At 37.9% G+C, this 26,072-nt stretch overlaps 1 protein-coding gene across 1 annotated transcript in view; it reads left to right on the top strand.

Moving 5' to 3' along the window:
• SKOR2 (SKI family transcriptional corepressor 2) overlaps positions 1 to 26,072 on the top strand; it is a 38,077-nt gene that overhangs the window by 7,750 nt on the left and 4,255 nt on the right. The window contains exons 4-7 of the mRNA XM_036918507.2: positions 7,345 to 7,410; positions 7,788 to 7,886; positions 16,983 to 17,050; positions 24,115 to 24,180. Coding sequence (XP_036774402.1) covers positions 7,345 to 7,410; positions 7,788 to 7,886; positions 16,983 to 17,050; positions 24,115 to 24,177 — 296 coding nt within the window. The 3' untranslated portion in view covers positions 24,178 to 24,180. The remainder of the gene's footprint in view (positions 1 to 7,344; positions 7,411 to 7,787; positions 7,887 to 16,982; positions 17,051 to 24,114; positions 24,181 to 26,072) is intronic.

Here is a 26,072-nt window from a genome sequence, read left to right as displayed (position 1 = left end):
GTTAACTTCCACATCTACATGATAGCATTCATTTGTTTATTTAGTCAATTACTCCACAAATATTTCCAAATGCCTACCTTATTTTACTAGACTTTGGGGATTCAGAGGTAGATTCCATACCAGTCTGTGCCCTCAAGTTGCTTCCAATCAAGAGAAGGGGACAGATAAGCTATAATGCAGTATGAATACTGTAAGAGTGGTCTACACTACAGGCCCTCTGATAAGGCTTTATGGAACCATGTGTCCCTTTAGCCAATGTTTAATTCAGCCATTGTTGTTGGAAAATGTCAGTATTTTATTTTCATACAGCAGTAAAACATAGAAGAATGAAATGTCTTTTCAAATGGCCTAATAAGTCAGTAGACATTTTTTTATTTCTATATGAATTTTTCACTCTTGTGGCAATCATAAATGTACTTTATTAAGAAATTTCTTTTGACCTTCCTCTAAATAAGTAAGGATATTGATATATCTTTAAATTCAGTTAAGCAACAATACTTAGTGGTAAATTAATTTTTAGTTCATCATTTTAATTAAGTTTAGACTTCCTTCAACCTTGCAGCCTTACTGGATCTGTTACTTTTCAGCAATTTCATTTTTTTAATGATTTTTTTTAAATTGCTGTTAATAATGGTCATTTACATTACACACAGCAGATACTGTACTTCTGTATAATTAGACCGAACATGAAGTGTTTAAGCACCCCAAATTCTCCAGAAACCAGTAGAACTTTTATCTCTAAGTCTTTTTAAATTTAGACCCATGGCTTAAAGCCAAGTAACATAGATTAGGGAGGTGGTAGTTTGGTCAAAATATTACCTACTCAAAAATATAAATGACAGCATTTTGCTTGCAATCCCAGAGTAAGGTTTTGCATATCCATTTTGAATAACTTTAGTGAAGTTAAGTGATTTGAAATTGAATGCAGTAGGGTAAGCTGATGAGACAGCTCAAAGCTATCGCAGGTCAAGGAAATCACATAAAGTGGAGTCATCCTAGATTTCAATCCCTTTCATTGTAGAAACGCCAGCACCATTCGACTCTGAGCGTGACTGCATCTTGTTATATGTATAGAAGTTTTAAAATCAATTTGATTTTCACTGGTATGATTCTCTAGTGTACTTAATATGCTATGGACGGATTTCTGATAATAGTAAGAAGCAGTTACACTTCTCATGAATATATAGCGAATGAGGCACTCTGATTTATTATTCGATTCTATTTTAGAACACGCTTACAATTTTTAAAAAAAAGGAAAGGAAGAAGAAAAATTCTAAAAAGCACAGACTAGTAGATTTGTGTTTTAATTCTCTCATCAGATGACTTTTTTAATTCATCTCATCAGATGGGTAAGCCCTTTAACTATTTATGCCTCAGTTTATCCACTTGTAATATTTGTTAAAACCTCCCACCTCTAAATTACTATCAGCATTTTTATGAACAATGCATTTTGAAGTATTTCATGATATGTATTAAAGATCAAACAATCCCCATATTTCAAATTTCAGTTTCTTTTTATTTATGAAAAATTTCCCTTCTTAGTAACGATTTTAAAAGTTTATGTGAAACTCAAGGAGATAAAGGACAATTAAAAATTTCCAACAAAAAAATTAAATAGCATTGACAGCACAAATTCTAAAACTCAAGAGAATTCTAAATGAACTCAAGATTCATTAACCAAAGATATTTTATATACTAATTCAAGATGCAATGTGTATGCAACTCACAGTAATTTTTTTCATTGTGAATTTTAACATTTGCTCTAACTTTTCACTTACTGTAATCCCACAGTATTAATCTTGCTCTTGACCCTTTTATTTACTAATGGAGCTAATATTTAGTTAGTTCCTCCTGTAGCATACCCTCTCCAGTGGCATTGATTTTCTTTTCTATTCTGTGACCTCACTAAAGTACCAAATGTCACAGGAAAGAGTTTAATGTAGAATTTAACACCAAGAAATTAGTGGAAGTCCATGTCCTACTGATGGAGGTGAAAATTATTTAACCTTGCTTTCTGTGTAATTGATTTTTTAATGCCTTAATGCAAAGTGTTTTTTAAAACCTCTCTAAACCATAGATTGTGCTGAATTTGGGCTGTTGTTAAGTATACTGGTTATGCTAATTGTAGATTAACTTGGACCCCATCCAAATTGTAGCTCTAAGATAGACTGTTAGAGAAAGGGAGAATAAAAATTCCAGAAAATCCAAAGTAAAGCCAGGTTATAAGACACAGATTAATTATTAAAATTCAGAGTTTATTTGGGATTCAAACATGTATAAATGGAGTCTTTGTTCAACAGAGGCCAGGCCCTGTGCTGAGGCTGACAGGGCGGGCCTGTCATTGCACTGGGAACTTCAGGAGACTGTAGCTGCACAGACTTGTAACTTTGCAGGTAGATCATGCCTTCCCCTCCAGGGTCTGCTCTCCAGCACCAGCACACACAGGAGTCTTCACCATATACTGTGGAAACCCCTGGACGTTTCACTGAATTTTTAGTTTTCATCCAAATGTTAGGGTGTATGTGTATCTCATGTATAGACATAGCCCCAAACCTAAATAGTTCCATTGACTAAGTTTCCTCTTAAGTGTGCCATTAAATAACACCCTTTCTTTCTATAAAAGAAACATTTTCTCCAAATGTTTCTCATCAGGTATTGTCAACAACAGTCCTGGGGAAACATAGAGGCCCTTTCAGTGATAAGCAACTTGCTAGCCCCTGGGGGCTGCTGCATGGGGCACTGCCTTTGAGTGCTGGTTGCAGGCTCCAGGGAGAATTTAAAAGGGAGACAGCCAAGACAAGAAGTAGAAAACTGAGTAGGGGTGAAAGGAAAAGGAAGGAAAGAGAATACGTTTCCATAGAGGGGATGGATGAATGCCAAAATATTTATTCTTCCTCCAAATGCCAGGGATTTAATATTCTACCCTATATATTAGTATATACCCTATATACTTACAAGGTACAGTATTTAAGCGATCTTATTTATTGTATTCAAGTTTAGCTGAGAACAGTAATACTTATTTAATCAGCTTTTACTCCAGTCCCATGCCTACCAGCAGAACAGGTCATCTGACCTACTCATAAGGTTCTTAAAATTAAATGAGCTCCAAAAATGTAAGGTTTTTTGCTGTGGGAGGCCATGGCAGACATATACATTAATATTTTCATGTCTTGGTTAAAATTTGGTGCTATGGTTTTGTTTATCTCTGAAAGAAATTTTCAAATTGTCACCTAGGAACAAAAATTGAAACATCACAAATTTCCCCAGTATGCTGAAAATATAAAGTCTTAGAATGTATAAATGGATCAAAGGTGTGCTTTTTATTCATAGGAAGGAGTTAGTGCTTAAAACCCCTTATGATGATTTGCAATAGTAGCTGTTTGTATTTCTTTCACAAACCAGATTGAATTCAACTAAGTGCAAACAGTATTTGTGGAATATATCTGTACCCCTTCCTAGGGTAGACATGGTGGGGTTGCCTATTAGGCAGGAGCTCCCTGCCCTCAGAAAGCAGACTGGTTGCCAAGTGGCAGAGTAAAGATAAGTACTTAGAACCTCAGCCCAGGAAGTAATGGATCAGCAGCATTTGCAGAAGTTAGGAAAGCCTTTATGGAAGAGAAGGGACTGTAATGGCATTCTGATTTTGGATGGGCATTGGTAGGGGCACCTTAGGCAAGAAAAGCAATGTAAAGCAGAGCCAGCAGATGTGAGAAATAAAGGCCCAACTAAAGTGAACAGTCTGCACTTGGAGACAGAGAAGGACGGCTTGGCTCAGCCAGATGGAACCAGGTTTGGGGAGAACCTGAGGCTCTAGGGAGATTTCAGAGAGGATTATGCAATATAAACCAGGGGGAGCCACTGTAGGTTCTTGAGCAGAGGTGTGACATGACATTTAAGAGAAAATAATTACCCCTGTGCCTTGAAAAGTATTGCTAATGAATCTATTGGCTGTTTTTGGGGGGTTTTCCCCTTCAATTATTTGTCTCCTCCTCATTTGCTATTTACTGCTCCTGTCTGCTTCAGCATGGCATCTTCACACACCCATTCCTCTTGTACGTCCAGTTTCTGATGGCTGTGTGAAGGGAAAAGCAACGGTGGGGGGGACATTTACCTGGAACATGGGACTTCCTGGTGCTGGAAGACCCTGGAGAGACCAGGGAGACAGGGACCATGTGGCCCAGGCTCTCCAGCCTCACTACACTGGGCAGCAGTGTAGTTTCCCTGATGTGGCACAGCTGCCTCTACCCTCACAGGTGAGCAGGACCCACAGGCAGTGATGCGGGTCACATCACAGTGACCTGGCCCCAGGAATGTGCATTCGTGGAGTACTGGCGTAGGCACCCCAAGCAGCAGTTTCTGACCACACCAGTCCACAAAGGGCATTTTGTGCCCTAAGCACCCATTACTGTCCAGCCCGAAGCCATTCAACTGTCCTCTTTTACAGCCTGAGTTAAGATAGGTTTCAGGCTGAGCCTGTGGAAAAAATGTTCCTTTCACAGTATAATGTTCTCTTCCATAACTACGCAATTAAGACCTCTACATCCCCCCACCCCTTACACCTGCCTTTTTGTAACTTTATTTTTTAAAGGGGAAATACAGTGGAAAGGAAAGTAAGCATTTTAATTTTTGACATCTCCAAACCCATTCATTAATTTGGAAAAGTAAAATGCATTTAACCTGATGGAATATTTATAAAACTTGGAAGCTCATTGTCAAATAAATCTCATTTATTTAATCCAGTATTAGACCGCCTTTTTTTTTTTTTTAACCAGATGGAAAACATTAGCAGTAATAGTGAGCAAACATACCCAGGCTCCCAGAGGTCATTTTTAACCACCATTAACAATCTGGTTTTCACAGATTAGTAATATACAAAAGGCAACAGTCCAGTAAAAGAGACACAAAGGCAGCTGAAGCTTCTGGGCTCTTTATTTACCTCACATTTAACCATTCTTAAAAACCTTTTGTGAGTGAGACATTTGAAACTTCTAAGCTCAAATTGGCAGATTTTACCGAGAAGATGCAGCAAAACATCTGTTTGAAATAGACACTGATGTAAAATATTAATAAAACCTCCACAAAGCTCATCAAAAGAAGAGCTTGTTATTAATGTCATCAGTAGATTTGCCTGTGGTTAGCATAGTTGCCATTTACTAGCTGTTTGTTTAGTGCTTTCATATCTATGTGAGCCCCCAAATTGTGAAGTGGGAAAGAAATTCATTTTTACACACCCTATTTTAATTTAATTATCTAATTAGAATTTAGTATAAGATAAACAGTCCACAAAATACACTAATAAATCAAAAAGAATCTGGTCCATACTGTGATAAAGACATGGCTTCTAGAGGTGCCTATTCAGAGACATACTATCTCATTTAAATCATGTTTAGAATGATTGGGAAAGTTGTAGAATGATAAAATCTCATTATGCCCAATAGACAGATGTAGCAATACCTGCAGGCTTGATTCTTACTCTTGTTCAGACTCAATATTGCATGTGAGAATGAAACAACACATTTAACTAGTTAACTGAGACTTAACATTAGCAAAACTACACATAATATACATTTATTTTCATTTCAAAATGATTTGTTATGAACTTTCATGCTACGCTCCTTTTAGATAGTAGTATTTTATAGGAATTACACTGAGGTCTTATATTTTAAGTGCTTCACAGGTATTTCCTCATTATTTTATTACATGGAGAAGAAAACCAAGGTGTTAATGTTCAAAAGCCTATAAAGAGAAGTCGTGTCCAAGATGAGTGTGGAAATGAGATTGTACAAATCTGATCTGGAGAGTACAGTAAGACAGTAAGGCTTACCATTAAGAAACTTAGCAATGCCACTTATGTCGTTGTCCCAATGATAAGGAGCCAGGGGAAGCACCTTCCCATAACTATGCACATAGGGAGGAATATTTGTATTTACATGCACACATATATGCATACACACACACCTTCACACACTTACTCTCAACTTTCTTCAGGTAGAAAGCAGAATCACCATTTACAATAATCATGTTTAGGGTTTTTCTGTCTGTCGTTGATACTGTAGGTCACTGCTTTGGGAGTTCTGTTTCCCTCTTTGCAGGAACTTTTACCCTAACAGTGAAATCTCCCAGTATTCCTACAAGTGCCCCAGGGCCATTACATTCCATTTCCTGCTGAGGAAGGGAAATGAATAAATAGTGAAGAGAGAACTGAAATGATGTGTACAGGCTTGTGCTATTGCTATAGTGCTACAGTTTAGAATTTATGACTTGGGTTCCTTTCACTGACAACTGAAAACACTTAAATGAATACCTATTATGTGTCCCGCACCATGCTTGGTACTAGCCATGCAGGAAAGACAGAACCCCCACCAGTTAGCACACTGCCTAGTGGATGCAGAAGGTGAGTGAGCAAACTGCTGTGGACACAGAGGGGGAGCTAGGTCCATGAACCTTAAGCATCATTGTTTGTATTGTCACACCATTTTAAATGAAAATGGAAAGTTTGGTTATATTATGTGGACAGTTGCAGGTAGCAGGTTGAAATTTGAAAAAACAAAATTCTGAATAGCTGAATGATTGGATTTCTTTGGTTTACTTATGTTTTGTGGAAAATGTGGACTCAACTTATGGCTGTAGATAAATACATTTTCTTAGCTAGCCATCATTCTAGTTAGCAAAATAGGTAAGAACAACGAATTAACCTTTATCCACAATATTGTTTTTATTGGTTGAAGACAAGTAATTAAGAAACTGCCAGCAAGCATGTGAATATTACAAAGTAACATAACTTATTTCACATCTCTGTTTTAGATTGATTAAAAAAGGAAACTGTCAATTATTAGGAATCATTCCAAGCTTATAAATCCTCTCCCATGGACAACTAAAGGCTCCTCCCACTTCTTTCTCACTGCCCTCAATTAGGCAGGAGGCTTGTGCTTTCACTGTCTTGAGAGCCTTCCTATTGACACCAGGCTTCTCCACTTTTGGAAGAGGGAGTCTGATCAGATTTCTTCCAGAAATGTTGACTGTTCAACCTCCTTTTGTACCCACTCTAGCGATGACCTTTGTGTAAAAGATGGATAGTGGTGGGGGCTGCGAGGGGGGATAACTTCAGGAATCTCCTTGCTTGGAGCTGCCATCACAGGATGGACAGCCTCTGCCCTGGTTTTCCATAGCTCCTCGCCATGCTTCAGGGGACTGCACATGAGTAAATGCAGACATTTGGTTTGGAGGACTTCCACTTCCACATTATATTAAATAAGCTCTTTTGTAAATATTAAAAGAGAATGAAAAGAAAAACTTTCAGACATACCCTACACAAAACTAATATTTTTTCTCCTTTTTTTAAAGCTGAACACACACAAGAAACGAATTCACCTCATTCACTTAAAAAGGATGTAGAAAATATGGGGAAAGGTAAAGAAAAGTTTTAATTCTGTAGAACTTCTCTTAGCTTTAAAAGACTAGAGATAATAGGAGGATATTTTTGTTCTACACTGTATTTTAAGCTTGACGAGCAACATATGAATAATATATGGACCACTGGGTGGGTATAATTGAGATTAATGCATACATATCAATCAATACATGACACTGTAATATAATACTTTAAAATAATATATTACATTGATTTATATTCATGGATTTCTGCATAGAATCTATCCTATGTCTATGCAACACTGTTTAAACTGGTAAAATATTTTGTCTTATAATAATAAATTGCCATATATAACAGTTCTCTGGAGAGTTATTTGTAAAGATTAGTAAAATGACTCTTCTTTTTTCTTTATTAGAAGAACTTCAGAAGGTTTTATTTGAACAAATAGATTTACGGAGACGACTAGAACAAGAATTCCAAGTGCTAAAAGGAAATACATCTTTCCCAGTATTCAGTAAGAAACCACTTTTATTTCATTGCATTATGATAGTTGATGACAATTCTATTATTAGGCTTAAGAATATGCTTCTAAGTATTAAGTGATTGTGTAAAGTGTTTGCATGGTCTTCCCGTGGTCTCTGCCTAAATATTTGGATATTTTAGTCTGCTATTCATGCTTTGAATCAGTTCACAGATAAAATTTCCTATAAAAACCTTTTGGTAATTACTGTATTGGTAGATGTGTATCTGTGTGTATGTATTATGTGTATTTAAAATATGTATGCAAATATCATTAAATATGTAGGTATTTAAATATTGAGGTATATTTAGATTCTGTATTTTAAAAATGAAAGAATTACTCAGGCATTTTTATTTTCTAAGATGGGAAAAACAAAAAAATTAATTTTTATTCTCAGTACTGGAGAGCTACCTGGTACTTCAGGGTATAAATAACTATGAAGATTTAAAATTTAACAGATCAATGTACCCAATTTATTCATTGAAATACATATAATTTTAGTAGTTCTGGATTCTCCATCCATATTTAATGTCAAAATTCCATTCCAGATTTGGTGGCAGTAGATATTGTAGCATAAAAACTATTGTTTATATCCCAGAGTCCTGGAATTTCAGAAAAACGTAATGCTAAATGTCCACATATCTAAAATTCACCAACCCTGATCTGGGACACATTTGGGAAATACATCACAGTAGTGTTTTTTCTAGGCTTTTTGGAATTTCCTTTAGTCACATTCCTCTACTAAGAAAAAAGAAAGTGGGAAAGAAAATAGTACACGAACTTATATTTTAAATTACGTAAATTTAATGTTAATTTTTTCTGGGACCCTTTTTTATAATGTCAGCATGGCCCTTGGTTTTAATCCAGACATCATGAAACTAATGTTGGCAATACTTGTGTTAGAGCTACAGACTGGCATCTGAAAGAGGTTTTTCAGTAACTGTGACAATTTTAATAATATGAGCATAAAGGCCTACTATCCCCAGGGCTTCTCAAATGTAATCCTAAGCACAACTGAAAGACATGCTTTCTTGAGTGGCATTTTGGATGGTTCTATGTCCATGGTAACATGTTAAACTAAGTTTCTCCAGTATGTTTAGCAAGGATAAAAACAAAGAGGGTCATGATGGAAGGGATCTCTGACCACAAACAGCAAAAAGGTTTGCCAAGCCTGGGACCCCTCAGTACCCACAAGGAAGCTTTGGAGCTCACAGTGCTGCAGTGTTTTGAATTTGGAGGGTGCCTGCTGAGGCTTAGAATGAGATGGAAGGGAGGAGAATGGCCAATAGCTTTTGATAATGTATTAAGATCATCATGACATTTGCAGCTTTGAGAAAAAGGGAAGCATTTAAAAATATCTTTGAAACCTTAAAAACCAGGTGCTTCCAAAGGATCCAGGAATCTCCAAGTTTTTAAACTATATCTGAAGAGAGAACGCACCATTCCTTGCAGCAATGAGCAGACATTGAAAGATTGGTTTCCCCTAAAAGCTGATGTTTATCTAATTGTTGAGTTTGCAAATCCCCACGTTTAGATCCAGCAGAGTGAGTCTAAGTCCCACTGAATCTCTGAAGTGCCCCCCTTACTCCCTATGAAGCCAGTGTAACCATAATTTATCCCATTAATAAAAGCTAATTAATCAGTTTCAGGAATTAAGTAATTGATAATAATTTATACATATTCTTTATTAACTGCTCTACCATACAACATGCACATGTTTCTGTTAAAATAAATAGAATATTGTAGTACAACTGGCCAATATCAATTCAGAGCTATCACTCATCCTTTTGATCTTAAAGTCTTAATTAATTGAAATTAATCCACTGTGATTGCTTCATATAGGAAAACACTTCAATTAAGCAACAACAAAAAAGTTTTTCCATTTTTTTAATCTGCAGCATACTCCACTGACCAAGGAATTGGCATGTGTGTGCCCAGGTTTGACTAATGCGTGGTTTAGACACACCGCAAAGAGGCAGTTAATTTCACACCAATGAAAATAGCAAATGCACATTATGTGCTTGTTAACTAAATGTGAGAGGCTGTGAGGTTGGCAGACATATTTAGATTCTCTCAGATAGAAAGAGGAAAACAGAACTTTGTAAAGCCAAAACAGAAGGAAGCATAGAGGAATCTGGGCCAGAATTTTGCAGAACCTTTAACTAAGAAGTGGACAGATATTCAGTCATGACACTTAAACTTCAGTTCACTTAGAACACTGGGGACCTAGGCTGAGCTGTAGCATGTGACAATTAGGAATCCAAACTGAAAAATCGACCAGATCTGAGTTCTCTTTTGGACTCTGCTACTTCCTTGTTGTAGGACCTTGGAAACAGTAAAATGAGCCAGATAATTCCTGTCTTGCAGGAAGACCAGAAGACTAAATGAGAGGAGCCACGTGAAGTGCTGTGCACATCGTTAGCCCAGGATAAGTGCTCAGTAATGTGACGATGATGGTGATAATGAAGCAGGAGGAGGAAGAGATCATTAGCATTGAGTTCTAGAAAAGCATTTCTAACATGGGTCCACATTTCCAAGTTTCTCTTAAGCTTCTTGTTGTGGCTCTGGAGGCTAATGAGGATCATGGGAATGAATCCTGGCATGGGGAGGGTAGGAATAAAGATTAGAGGAAAGAGGAGGAGGAAGTGAAGGAAAAAGAAAATGGAGAAAAAGAGGAGAAGGAGGAAGAGAAAGCAAGTCTCCATACTTGGGGGGCAGAGGTTGGTAGGAGGAGGAAGAACAAGCAAATGTCTCCACTTGCTGGGACACAGGCTTCCGGAACTGCTTTCCGTACATATTTCTGCATGACCCTGATGGAGATATACTGGGAGGGGTGTGGCATTTGCCATTAGGGTGGAGGCAGAGAAGCTTAGTGGTGAATAACAAGGACTCCAGGTTTGGATGCAGACTCCCCACTGAGTGACCCAGACAAGATACCTAATCTCCTAAAACAATACTACTGCCTACCTCATGAGGTTGTGGAGAGGATTAAATGAGAGCTGTATCAAGTGATTAGCTTACACAGTAATGTGGATTGTAGCTACCAATACCATTTTAAAGTCTGATACTTACACATTCCTGCAAGGACTTACTGTAAACTAGCTGCTATCTAGAGAGTTAGTGGACTGTAGTTACAGAAGGTGGAACAGGCAGAGTAACATGGTTGGATACCAGACAATGAAGTTCAGTTGACCAACCGGGTGGGACAGGAAAAGAGAGGTAGGGAGGGCATCGAAACAAAAGGTGGGAGAAACATAATCTAGAATTGGGTGGAACTAGAGCAATCTGGGATGATGGTGAAATAGAGGTCACTGTGATGACCTCCTCCCACGTACATATCAAAACAGCAACTACATGTAATACAACTAACTTTGAAGTGGATGAGGAAGATCTTCACCTTTAATTAAGGTCACTTTGGGATGACAGTAAGACAGCTTGTCAAATGTCCTGCAATGATGGCCATGCTTAATCAGACAGGAGTAAATGATTAGAGACTCTGCCCCCAACATGCCACCATCCCAAACTCCCCCACTGGTGACGGTCTGATTATTTTTACAGCTAGAAATCTGTAAGTCATTTTTGCCACCATATGTGCCCACCTTCCCTAACACATCTGTCTCTTCTTCCCTTCCCCTCCAACACCCAGTGCCTGCCTTTATTATAACATTCATCCCTTTGTTGTAGTTTTTCATTCATTTTACTCTTATGCTACCAGCCATAGGTGTGAACTCAGAGCTTGCTTCTGACCTGGCACCTGCTAAGGGGTTGCTGGATGAGGCAATGAATGGGTAAGGCCCTCATCCCCTCCCTCCTGTGTCACTGCAGTGGGGTGCCCTGGGCCCTCACCTCTCGTCCCCACTTCAGCCCTTTCTGCCCTCTTCCATTAGCCCAGTCTTCTCAAAATTCTTGGCTCCAAGTCTTCCACTCAAGAAGCTCAGGTGATTCCCTACTGGTGATCATATTGTGTCTAATTTAACTCCTGACTGATTCTCAAAACCCTCCATAATTGGCCCACCCTGCCTCTCCAGCCTTACTTCCACTGCCCCCTTGTTCAGCTCCAGTTACCCTGCAGTCCACTCTCTCCACCTCCACAGGACACTTATCTTGTCTGGAATGCCTCCCTCATCAGAGCACTCCCCATCATTAGGAACACAACTCAAAGTCGCCACCCCCAGGAAGCCTTCCCATTGGTGTGTAGGCTCTCTGTGCCGAAGTCCTACTATGTTTATTTCTGATTCCATGGAATCATGTGTTGTCTCCTGTGTGACTGTTTCACTCCTGCTATCTTCCTCTACCCCACTGCTCTGTAAATAGTTTCAGGAAAGGGCACACCCAGCCCCTGGCATACTATGAACACATAATATAGTCTTCGTAAATGGTTGATGCAAACAGTGTTATATTCAGAGATTAAAACTGACAATGAAGGATGGTATTGGGGAAAACCGTCGTATAAAGGAGATTCTTGAGGGCTCGTGGGTTGAGTCCTTGAATTTGCAGATGTGATGACAAATTCAATGCACTTGAGAGCACCCAGGAGAGCAGCCATTTATGACAGGGAGGGCCTGATGACTGGGGCACTATGGAAAACTCTCTATGTCATCACTTTAGATTCTTATAAAGAGCTACTCTTCCAAGTTACTATAAAAGTTACTTTTTATCAAAAAACAAACTCCATTTCATCTACCCCATCTTTCACCTGTGGCTGTTTCTGGATTCATTCTGTGTTGACTGGTTTACATTCTTCCTTCCTCTCTCTTTTTGTGGCATCCTCTGGAGAAGGAGAATTCCATGGGGGAATTCAAATACACTCTACAGATCAAAAGTCTTGACAGTTGTATAAAAGCAAAAATAACAAAATGAAGACAATGTAAACAAAATGAGCTTTAAAGAAGCCTGTTGCTTGATGAGTAGGATCTACTGGGTGAATGAGATATACCATGTAAGTTTTCTTATTTTACGGCCCAGGAATGTAGGCCTGCCACTTTTTACTGATGTTTGGAAAACCCCTTGGCTTTTCAGATTGTCCCCGTTTTCAGAGGACAGCCCTGACCACTGAGTTGGCTAGCAGACTGAGCTTCAGTACTTTTCTCTGCCACCTCCTTTTATAGTATTGCTTCCCCAAATTAGTTGGGCTTTAAATGATTCTCATTAGAGAAATCACCTTAGTAATTCTTTCATCTCCAGTTAAATTATGCTTTCATCAACCTTTAGAACATAGCAAAAGTGTTAGGTTTTGTTTCTGCTTGCCAATTAACAATCTTTGTATCTCAAAACTTATACACATACTTCTTATAGCAAATTTTAAATATGCAGAAATACAAAGGGAAGAAAACAAAATCAAAATCACTCATCTTGTGAACTAGAGATAACCATTGTTAACATTTTGGAGTTTCACCCTTTTAGTGCATATTAAATCCTTTTTTTCTTAACAAAATGAAATATTATACACACAATTTTTCCCCTTCTTTTTCTCACTTAACATGAGCTTCTTTCCATGACTACACAGCCATGACAAATGTACTTTTATGTTGCACATTAAAGTTTATCTAAGTTTTAGATGATGAACGTCACTGTAACTAAATTTTGGCACAATCCATGATGATTTCCTTAGGCTCAATTGCTAAAAGAATTACTGTGTGACAGAGTATGAACTTATCAAATCTGATACACAACTTCAAGTTGGTTTCTGGAAAAGTAGTACTAATTTACACTTCCATCCTAGAAACACCACATATTATCTTTTCTTTTCATCTTTGCTAGCTTAAATGGGAAAAATAGTACCTCATATTATTTCCTTTCCTTTCATTGCTAGGGATGTTGAATGCTTTTAATATGTCTATTTGCCTTCTGTATGTTTTGTAAATGCCCTTTATATTCTCTTTTCATTTTAATTTTAATGTGTCCATTTTCTTAGTGATTCATATAAATTCTTCATATACTAAAGTGTTAATTCTTTGTTATGTCACAGATATTCTTTTGGTTATATCAGTCACCTTTAAATGTTGACTATGGTGTTTCATGTTTTGAGAGTTTAAATTGTTCATAATTTATTATCACATCAAAGCTTTACATTTTTGTCTAATCTGATCTATCAGTCTCTTCCTTTTTTTTTTGGTTTTTATCCTTCATGCCCTTCTCCTTCCCAATTTTATAAAAATATTCACATTTTTTCTAACACTTTAATGGCTTTGTTTTTTCATTTTATCTTGAAGAATTGTATTAGAGGTACCATCATAGGGCAATAAGCATGAACTAAATAAGGACTAGTTATCACCATTCCACTCTGAATTGCTCTTAGCATCTTTGGATTTCAAGGAGGTGTCCCAGCCAGGTCAGCACCAGGCAGCCCCTCATTCCTAATCCACCTCAGTTTACCACCCTGGTCAGAGGCGCCTTGGAACCCTAGAGGGACAAAGGGACCTACAGAGACTCAGAGGACAGTTCCCTCCTTCCCAGAGGGGAGATGTGCTTGGGATGTGCTCTGGTGCCTGGAAAACACGCTGATTTTCCGGGCAGCATCGGGCCCAGGTGCAGGGCCAGGGGGTTGGAACCGGGCAGTCTGTGGAGTGCTGGTTCCCCTGTGGCCCTGTGCACAGTGCGTGGGCTTTGACCCACCTCCAGAGTATCATGAGGTGGCAGGGTGGTTGCCAGCCCCTACACAGCCTAATTGTTATCAGTGTAATTGAAATCCCACATTCCCCTTTCCCCAGCACAGGAATGACAACTGAATGCCTGGAACCCAACCAAACCAGTTTACCTTGTCACCAAATCTTAAAGCATTAGGGAAAGGAAGGATCTTACAGAGCATACTTGTTTGTTCAGAGAAAGGCCTAAGCCCCAGAGTAGGGTAATTACTGTCCAGGGCAGAATCCACATATTCTGGTCAGTACTTTGTGCTCTTTTTTCTCTTCATTTATTAACTAGCCCTTGCTGTGTGCCAGGCACTGTGGTGGACTTGGGAGATGTTAAAATTTTGTCTAAAACTTACCTTCCTGCCCTCCAATAACTCACTGTTTAGCTAGGAAATAGATGTAGAACAGTAATCATAGTATGTGTTGTGGATGCGTTAATAGAGGTATGTACAGAGTACTGGGGGATAACTAATCAGGGCAGGAGGAGACAGGAGAATCAGAGAGAATTTCTGAATGAGATAACATCTGAGATGGTCTTTAAAGAAAAGGGAGCTGTTTGCTGTAAGGGCAAGACCACAGCAGAGACAAACACACAGAGGCTGGGGGGAAAATGTTTGTGTGGACTGGAGAGTGGTTTGGTAGGTGGCAGGATGCAGGGGGTTTCCTCCACCCCCTTTGCTGCAACCAACTGAGCCATCTACTGCTCCACACTTCCCTCCACGTCCTGAGTAGAAGGCTCTTCTCCACATCTCTGCTCAAGCACTTCCTCTCCCTTCACACCCCAATAGAAGAAGGGCTCCTCCCTTGGCCCTTACATTACACCATGTGCTTATCTCTATGACCATACCTTTCACATCAAATTCAGAGGTGAGAATAGGGAATGGGTCTTTTAAAATATATATTATAAAAGGCAAAACCATGGAGACAATGAAAAGATTAGTGGTTGCCAGGGGTGGGGTGGGAGAGAAGGATGAACAGGTGGAGCCCAGAGGATTTTAGGGCAGTGAAGATGCTCTGTATGGTACTCTAATGATGGATACATTTGTCCAAAGTCATCAAAGGTACAACACCAAGAATGAACCTAAGGTGAGCTCTGGACTCTGGGCAATTATGATGTGGCAGTGTTGGCTCTTCAGATTTAATAAGTGCCCCACTCTGGCGGGGATGTTGATAATGGTGGACACTCTGCATGTTTGGGGGCAGGGGGCTCTCCCTACCTTCCTCTTAATTTTGTTGTGAACTTAAAACTGCTCTTAAAGTCTTTATAAATAAAAATGAATAAATAATTTTAAAAATCTTGAGTTTGGGGAAGGAATTCAAATACTATAGAAAGGTAGAAGTAAAATAAATAAAAAGATAAAAAGAGCAATGTTTTTAATTTCTAAGTACCCAGAATCTCACCAGTGTGAGAGGATTTATTATCATGAAAGCCATGGGAGGCCATCACAGATTTTAAAGGTGGAGAATGAAAGATATTTGGACAGGGAGGGACTGGAGGCCAGGTGGTCAGTTGGGCAGCTATTCAGGAAATAGGTGTGTGTGTTTGGGAGGTAGCAAGAGGAGAGTATGGAGATAAAATGTATAGGACTCACTCACCAGCTGGCTGTCGAGGTGAAAGGAAGAGGAGAGGAAAGATGGTGGCAACATTTCTGGTTTCTCCAAACTACTTCCCTGACCATCCACAGGTTCCATATGAAACTGGGTTAATGTCTCATTTAAAGCAGAAAAAGGTCCACACTTTTAAAAAAGAGCATATGGAAAAAGATGCAATGACATGATACACTAGGAAGTCATTCCCAATAAAAATAATTTCTATGTAGAATGACAGAGTCATTCTGCATAACAGTATCTTTTAACGTTCCTCCTTCTGAGATTGAGGCAAGGTCTGTAGAACCATAAGGCCCAACCAAGGAGGACCATAAAGTAAGGCTGACACGGAGTGAGGGAGTTACAGATTGGGAGAGTCAGGCCAGAGTACACTTACACTCCCCTGGGAGTGAGATGAGCTGCAGTGAAGCCAGGTGGGCATGTGTAACAGACCTACATCTTCTCAGCCAGAAGGCATGACAAGCACAAGGTCCATATTTCCTATGATCAGCATTTTCTGAGATTCACCTCCTTACTTGCCCTAGACTACGTCTGACTTGCTCAAGTGTGCCAAGGTTAGAGAACATGATTGCCCCAGGCATTCTTGAGTAGTTACTATATGCAAGGGGTGATACTAGATGGTATGAGACACTCTACAATATAAGGTACAGACTCTACCCACTCAGAATTTACTGTCTATTCTGATCAAATTGTAGAGCCTTGAAAACAGCCCTTCAAACAACCATACTGTTTACTTAAAAAAAATACAAAAAGGGTCTCTATGGGATTGTCAATAATATTTTTACTAAATATACTAAAAGTAGATGTTGCACTTTTATTAATTTCCTTTTCCATTTCTCTCTCATACCAGATAATTTTCAGGATCAGATGAAAAGGGAACTAGCCTACCGAGAAGAAATGGTGCAACAGTTACAAATTGTAAGATGCATTTCTACTTAAAATAAATGCAATTTGATGGGTTTGTTCTCAAACCACCCAATATGTATGAAACTGTTCATGTTTTTGCTGTGAAATCCTTTGGTCCACTTACCTCTCAGCTGGCTTAGATGCTAATTACCAAAAGATTTACTTAGACACAGGATAAACAGATGTGTCAGTACATTTCCCCTAAATGTAACTACCTACCATGTGTTAATAGACAGATGTGTAAATTGTCTCTGTGGTGAGCCAGAGGTACCTGCATTGTCTTCCACTATGCAAACTTCCAAAATACAGTGCTGGGATGCACTAGAAACTCATAAAGGGCAATTGTCTTCCATCATCCCCCTCCCTTACTACCCAGAGTGAGCCAGGCTCTCCAGTGTCAACAGTACTTAGTATAAACACAGTCAATTAACTTCACCTGAAGAACAATGAAAAGGAACGAATTCTTTCCAAATGAACTGTGTTCTTCACTCTCTCCTAATCACGTCTTAAAGTGGACCCTAAGATCTGTTTGTACGGAAACAGGGAAACAGGAAGATGTTTGATAAATAAATGTTGCGGGGGTTTTTCGTTTGTTTTTTTGATTTTTCATTGTAAATTCATCTCCCTTTGTCCTCAAAGATATACATCTGGTATTATTCATTAGTGCTTTTAAAGCATCTTCCAGGCTTCCTCATTTTCAGTACAATGGGGGAAATACTTTTTGATCAACATTTGCAAGATATTTTAAATCACCTGGGTAAAGACATACTCTGATCCTTAGTGGTATTCCCAGTATGATTATTATTATTTGGGTTGCTTGACATTTCTGAGCTGGCCCGTGTTCTCTTTATGCCATTAAGCATGGATCTTTGCATCCCAGCCTGTCTTGTCTAGAGAGCCAGGTATCTACTCAAGAAAGATGGTTATTAATGTTTCCTTTGAGAAATCGTGCTTGTGTTAATGGAGATTGCTGAGAGTCATTTTTAAAGCAGCCTTGTATTTCATGTTTCCCCCATTCTGGGGGCTCTGTTCAGAGTGCTGTTTGTAACTCTAACACTCCCCCTGAGGTTTTCATTGGTCTCAAGGGTTGGGTAACAACCTGCACTTCTGAAAAACACCTCAACATAAGATGCCTCTAAAAAGGATCTTTCTTCCTGTTTTGGGTTTGTTTGTGCTAGTTTTTTTGCACCAAAATTCACTGAGGAGCAGAAGGATTTTCTTATTGATTGGCAACTAATCCCCCACAAAGGTTTAAGAAATGTATCTACTATTCTTAGCTTTTGATACCTAGATAATAAGAGCTTCTAATTACTTGCTATGGATATACTTCTTATTTTCTTTACCCAAAGGAAAAATTTTAATATAAAATTGGAAGTAAAGAGAACACAATTTTAAGATCTTATTTTAAAACAAAAATTGCCCACGTGCAACCAAAAAATTGTAATTTTGAAGTGGTGATGAGTAAGCAAAATGAGCTTTAGGAAAGGAATTATTTAAATGCTCCTGTTTAAGGCCAGTTGTGTAACTTTAGTGTGTTGTCTTTGACATTTGGTTTCTTTAGTAAAAGAGGAAATATTGTTGCATCCATGCAATAAGCAGGCAGTATTGATAGCAGAGAAAATGCCTCATGTCTTTTGAGATATTTGGTACATGGGAGATACAAATTGATATCACTAAACATTTTTATTATACTGTATTGCAAAATATTTTATCATTATGTGCTCATTTATCTAGACATGTGTTTTCAATTCATATTCCTCTAGACAGTAGATTATCCCTGGTTATAAATTAAATTCTTTGGGAGAAGCTAGAAAATTTTCCCCAAGCCCTGGAGGTACTCTATAATCCCTGAAATCCACAAAAGCACATCCCAGCTAACAACGTGAAAATTGGTGAAACAGTCATGATTTGTCCCTCCTGCTTCTCTTACTGTTTTTCTGTTCCCTACCCAGGGTCTTTATGCTGCCTCCAGCACCTAGCACTGTGCCTCACATCAGAGAGCTGTCCATAAATATTTGCTGAATGGGTCACCACCCATGGTTGCCCCTGACCCAGCACTGACACTCTCCCATGGCAGCCCTCCTTGTTCTTCTCCAGCTTCGCCTGGCTTGCGCCTGACTGCCTCAATTTTTCTTTTGTGCTAAGAAACTACTTTCAAAACTGCTAAGGGAGGGCATGCTAGTGAATTACAGGGAGCCTGTATTTTACTGCACCGTCCTTGTGACTAACAGACAAAGCTTCCTCTAAGGTTTGCAAACTTGAGTTCAAGACTCATGCCATGTAGTTAGTTAAGTATCAGTTCCTCAACCAAAGGGATCTCTTGTAAGGTCTAACCTAACGCCCTGATAGGAATATAGTAAAGTGCAAGTGTGTAGTAAACACCTATATGAGTCATAAATTGCTCTGCCAATATGGGTAATGAATTTAATGGCATACCCCTTCTCAAAGGTAGTACCTCTGAGCAGTCAAATTCCTTAAGCCCTGGTGGCTAGAGATATTTTTGTGCTAGAGATATTTAAGGACCTGTGTGCCCATTACATCATCTGCTTTAGAGATGAGGCAGCAGCCTTAAGGTTATTTGAACAGAAATTTATCTAGTTCCCCATTCAACTTGTTTTATTTGCTAAAGTACCTGGGGGAAATGTCATTAGGATCATCTATCTAAAGATTATCAAGAAACTGCTAGGTATCACAATTATTGATTCTCTCAATATTATTAGTTGAATGATCTAATTCATCAGTAAATATAGTTACATGCTTTGCTCCCTGAGAACATTACAACTCACTCAAAACTATTTTATTATTTTATATTTAAAGGTTACAGAGCAACTATTAAAGAATGGGCATTTTTTTCCTGTTGATGGAATAAAACCTCATCCTATCCTACAATCATGGAGAATTCAAATATATTAAAACCATCATATTTTGTAATGATTCCCATAGAGCCACAATGCGTTTATCCTATGCTGTTACATAGTGTTCTTATTCAAAAGATTATATCAAAAGCATCTTGGGTATCATTGCTGTAGAAAGAAAACTTATGAAGTTCTTTGGCTCCTGCATTTTTAGATTCTCTGCTGACTATAATTTCTGCACCACTGCTTCCTTTTTCAGTTTGTTAAATGCAAAGTTGTGATGACTATAGAATCAAATGATTGTCTCTCTTTATGCATTTATAAATGAATGTGCATTTATCTCAATATGAGATTTAAAGCATATGCAGTTTATTTAACATTCATACGTGGGCCACAGCTAAATTTTTTAAAAATATATCTTAAAATTAGAGTTTTATAGTACTTAACAACATTCATGTTGAAGTCTTACACCCATGACCTGGGTTCCCAAATGTTTAAAATGCTCTCATTACTAAACCAGATTTATTAATATAAGCAAAGAAATCTATTCCTTTATGAACCAAATACAAAAGTATTAAAATCTAGCAGCTTCACAAAAATGTTAGTGCATAATATACTAAAAAGCAAAAGATTTCTCATACCCAAGTGAATTGTGATTCTAGGAGAACTTTGTTCAATTTTGAAAATAAGATCCATCAGGTTTAAGAAGGTGAAAAAACTAATACAATGTTCTATGTCAATTATATCTCAATTGAAAAAATTAAAAAGAACCTAAAGATATTTTACACAGTGTATAACCTTTTGATTAAAGTTTTTTGAACAACTAGGACGTAATATAGTTTACAATATGAGTTTAGGCTATTAAAGTGCCTCGAAGATCTTTTTTTTTTTATTGTTTATTTGGTAACTATATTTTCAAGCAAGTGCACCTATATGTAAGTTCCTACTGCGGGTTTGTTGAAGACATGCTCTTTTTTAGTCGGTTCTTGAAGGACGTTGTGAAGCTGCAATAGAGAGCACATGATAACTTGCTAGACCCAGATTCACATCCTTTGAACTTGCTGGATCACTACCAAAAGCATGCAGATCAAGAAAATGTGCTAGTCTTGAAGTGCCCTCTGCTGTTTTTCCAGAACTCTGCAGTCACATGCAGCCAGGGGGAACAGGTCTCCAAGTTCTACATTAAAAGCTTCAATTAAAATAATGTTCAATCAATAGATATAGTACTAATGTTTCATTCACTGTGGACTTGTAAAAAAAAATCGGTTTACCGCTTCCTGATGGAAGGAGCACAGTGCTTCCTTGCAGGGAAAGGAATGATGGATCTTTATCATCGTCGGAGGGCTGCTCCCCTTCGGCGAGGGCACAGCTTCCCAGTGGTGTGGTCTTTTCTTGGAGGTTCTCCAGGATTCATTAGGATGCGGACTTGCCCAGATTTCTACCACCTCAACCCAGACAGTTTTTAAAATAGGTTGTACATATTTTTTTTTAAACATAGAACAGTTACTGTTTGGCGTTACATTTTTAGAAAAAGATCCCCGAGCCACTAGAGGATTTTGGTTTTGTGGCTAAATATGCAAAAGAAGATCCCTGCAAGTCAGAAGAGTTGATGCAAGTCTGAACTCCTGTGGAACCTGCCTTAACATTCTCCACCAGTAGGCAGACTTTGACTACAGTGGGTCCTTTCCCATTTATGGATCTATGGCCATGCCTCTTGCCAATACGATCACGTGTCCATTAGTTATACAGCCTTCTCATCTTTCCCCTTTTGATATGTTGAACCACCTGAATGTCAGAGGTCAGGCTAACTCTCTCATAGCACAAACTAGGAAGTTACCTATTTTTGGAAGACCCCAGTGCTTTTGATAGACTAGAGCCAACTAGGTAATTTAGAAGTTATATAGCAACTTCAAATTTTTTGTCCTTGCCATTTGTGGTGATTTCCAAACTGGTCAAAATGAAAAGACAGCTTTTGTAAATTCTATTATAGGAGATTTACATGACTAGTTAACTTAAATGGAGCCTTTAGGATCCTGAGCTCCCAAGTCAGAGAGTGTTTGCTGAGGTCTTTGTAAATCCAATATTGCGTTTCATGAAATCTGAAGCCTGTCAATTAAAAGAGGCACCATTACCTGATGTATCACAAGAAAAGAAGCTTCCAGCTATTGTTCTAAGATGTCATCATTATAATACACGCAGTCTCAGAGATGTTGAAATGTGAGGGTGGAAAGAGTGCATCTTAGAATCAATGAAATAGTCATTTCCATGAACAATTGGGCCATGTGCTAATATAATTTTTTATCATGCATGATTTAAGACTTGAAATTAAAACCGCATGGTGTTTTCAGCTCACAACCTTTTGCTTTTTTGTCTTTGGTTTTGTTTGCCTTTCATTTCATTTTGTTTTAATGAAATAAATGCAACCGTGTTTGAGTGCGGATAATTCTTCACACAGATTTAAATTCCAGTTGAGATCTAGGGATCACCTGTGCTTATTTGAAAATGTCCTTTTTTTCCTTCCTGAGTCCTTTCTTCCTTTCCTTCTCAGCTTCCCACCCTAAAGAATTGCTACACTCTTGTTTCTGAAACAAAGACAAAGAAAGGAAGAAAGGAAAAGGCATTCTGACTTCAGAAAGTTATCTTTTATTTAGGAGGAATAGTTTATTGGTTTTGATGAGTGGTGGTCCATGGTGGTGTTAACTTTAGTGCCTGGCACAGAACAGACTTTTCTAAATCTTTGTGACATCTCATCTTGATGTTGAGGACTCTTTCTAAATGCAAGAGTGGCACAAATACATTTTATTAGGTAATTGCTGGTACCCCAAGGTTTACATCATTTCTACTTGTTATCCTAAATAATAGAGTTCTATTCAAGGCTCTGTTATATCATGCATCTAAAGAGAGAGGTGATCCATGTGATTTGACATGTAGCAAACACTGTAATAGGAAATCAAGATTCGTGTGTAGTTAATAGCAGGTGTAGCATAACTTAGAGCAAAAAGAAGAGGTAACTAGGGTTAAGTCCCTATGTAACTGTTATCTAACTAATCTCAGCTCACATCCTAAAATAAGAGATTAGGAGACTGAACTTTTTATGGTGAGAAAATGAATTGTTAGTTTCATTGCTGCTTTCTATGCCCTTTATCAGATATGTGCCTATCAGATACATCCATGTTGTATTTATATTTCAGAATAATGAGGTGGTTATTTTAGTCTTCTTTATTTCCATTAAAGAGACTGATTCAACTGACTAGTCACTAGTGTCTTATAGATTCATAGCTCCTTCCCATTAATAAAGGTTCATATTTATGGAATGGTGGATCAGGAGAGAAAAACATAAATATACTGGAGATGTGGGGAATATACATACATAACAGTATTCATAAACATTGCTTAGTTTAATGAAAATAATTTTATTTCTCTCACTGCTTTTACATAATAGCCATATTTCATGTTACATTCTAGAAGTCTGAATATTTATTTATTTACATGTAAAATAGATCCAAATCCTTGGAGTCCTGAGGTCAGCCTTGTAATGATGAAGGTAAGTAACATAATGACAGAGTAGCTTCACTGGCATTAATGGAGAGGCAAATCTAAATCAAATATGGAATTTCAGCCATCTGAATTTTCTAATGAAAAGTAACATATCTAATGTGGTAGGGCTTTCATCTGAAGCCTCAATATTAAAGAGTATTTCTCAAGTTTTTCCAGGTAGAATTCTCAAGGTTCATATTTTCTCTTCGGTGCAAATATTTCTGACACTTCTTAGTAGTTCTGGGGAAATTACCCAGAGTGATAGTTTGTGTTTAGTCAGTTCCTCTTATTTGTGATTTATAATGATGCATATTTCATCATATAATTAAATGAAAGATTACATTAAACTAGTTTATCTTCACATTCTTGTTTTGTGACCTTGAACATACATTATAACATTACTTAGTCATCTTACCTAAATAAAGAAAAATAATATCATATTATTAAATGCAAAGTTAAAAAAAACTTTTTAAAGTGAAATGTCAAATGTTAACCTCAAAGACCCTGTAGCAACAATTCATTGTGATCACTTGGTTTATCTTTGATATACTTTTTAACAGGCCTTAGGAATGCTGTACCCCAGAAGCCCCAAACTGTTGAGACCTTTTTCCACAGGGGGAGAAATTTAAATCTGTCTCCAAATTGAGCTTATCTGGATAGTTTTGCTTGTTTTTTATCTTACAGATCCCCTACGCAGCAAGCTTGATCAGGAAAGAAAAGCTTGGTGCCCATCTCAGCAAAAGCTAAAAGGTGAGCTCACCAGAAGAAAGAGATTTTCCTTAACTCTCTGAATTGTTATTGTTTGACCTTCTTTTTTATTGATTATTTGAAATAGCCAAAGGGATTGGTAAAGTTGCATCCTGTGGTTAAGCCAAAATACTGATGAACTTCTTTATGTCGGGTCATGGGACTTCCTAAATGAATGGCTGAGGGCATTTTATAAATTCCATGGAAAGTTCCTAAAACTCAGAAACTTCTCTATTCAGTCTGCAGAAATGATAATCATTCTGTTTGGAGAGTTTTTGCTCTTTATGGTTCCACATGACACCTTGATCACTGAACTTCTAAAGGAAACTGAAGTGTCAGCAGTCATGTTTATTGGGTCTCATCTTCTCTGTCTCACCTTTCCTTCCAAAGTCTTCCCAAAACTGAGTTTCAGTGAGTTACTGACAAATGGTGATATGAACAGTTGCAGGCAACATAGACCTTTGAGAACTTCTCTAGGAATAGTCATTCTTTATTTCTCTAAACCAATCATTGTTTATCAGGAGCTGAAGCCTGGTTTAAGGCCACATCTCTGGCAACAATCTAAGAGATAAATAATCTGAATTCCTTAGGAAAAGAAGATAGTTAAAATTCAATGACTATATTCAGAACATACCTAAACATTTCAAAAGCAACATTTTGACTATATGGAAGAAGACATATAATTAATAGAATTGAAGGAATGCAAAACAAGGACTTGTTTCTGTAACAATATGTTAAGATAAACTAGCAAATGTACTTACTAAATCAGGAAAAAAACTCAGATGTCAGAGATAGCATTTGTAAGTGCTAATGGCCAGTTAGGATTAATTTGCCAGTTTGATCCATTCCAATCAGAATGATTCTTCCCATGCCTTCCCTCTGGAACATTTTTAAACTCAATAGAGTTTGTTGGCAAAAAGAATTCCATACATGCATTCTCATGGTTCTGTTTATCTCCTTCATACCCTTCCTCTGAATATCACAAGCCTCCTCTACCATATGCAGATGACAGTCCTACTTCTTGCCATCATCTTTATTAGTGATGATTTTCAGTATTTGTCTCATATGACAATTATGTCACATTTCATCAGGAGCTCAAAACTCTTTCCAAAACAATCTCTCACTCATATGCTTTCCTAATTTTACACACAAGGGATTGAGGTGTGGGGAAAAGAGATGTGATTTTTTTATGTCCATGTTGCAAAGCCAAGAAGAGATTCTAGGGCTCTTGACTTTCGATACAGTGCCTATTTGTTCCCAGTGCATGCATGTCATGCCCTCTGTGAGCAGATGTTTCTGTAACAGAGAAGGTCAAATGATACGTAACTCTGTTTCCATCTCGATGAAGTCACATACAAGTGGGCCTGTGAGTTGACTCCGTTCTATATATTCAGTATTTTTCTTAAGTCTGAAGTTGACTGTGGGCAATTTCTTTTTCATTATAGTAGATAGGTTTTTACCAACAGTGTGAAATGAACATTCAGACTTCAGTAAACCTTAACTGGGAATGTCAAGGTAATCAAGGCAGGAATCACCCTGATTAATGCTGACAAACCCATATGTATAATAGTTTGAAAATGTCAAATGAATTTTCAGTCAAATCAAAGAGAATATAGTAGGATGAAGGTATTTTTTTAAAAAAAAATATCCTTTTTGTTGAAGTATAACACACATTCAGCAAGGTCTGCAAATCATCAAGTCATACAAGCCATGAAGTTTACAAATCAAAACTCAATGGATTTTCACAAGATGAATTCCTTTAGGTTTCTAGCACCTAGACAGCCACCTTGTGGCCCTGCCTAGTTACTTCCCTACCCAACAAAGATTAGTTTTCCCTGGTATTGAACTTTAGTAAAGAATGTTGTATAGAAAGTTCTCTGTGTCTGGCTTCTATT

This window comes from Manis pentadactyla, chromosome 6, assembly GCF_030020395.1.
Source record: "Manis pentadactyla isolate mManPen7 chromosome 6, mManPen7.hap1, whole genome shotgun sequence".
Taxonomy (NCBI): Eukaryota; Metazoa; Chordata; class Mammalia; order Pholidota; family Manidae; genus Manis; species Manis pentadactyla.
This window is presented reverse-complemented; position numbering and strand designations above follow the sequence as displayed.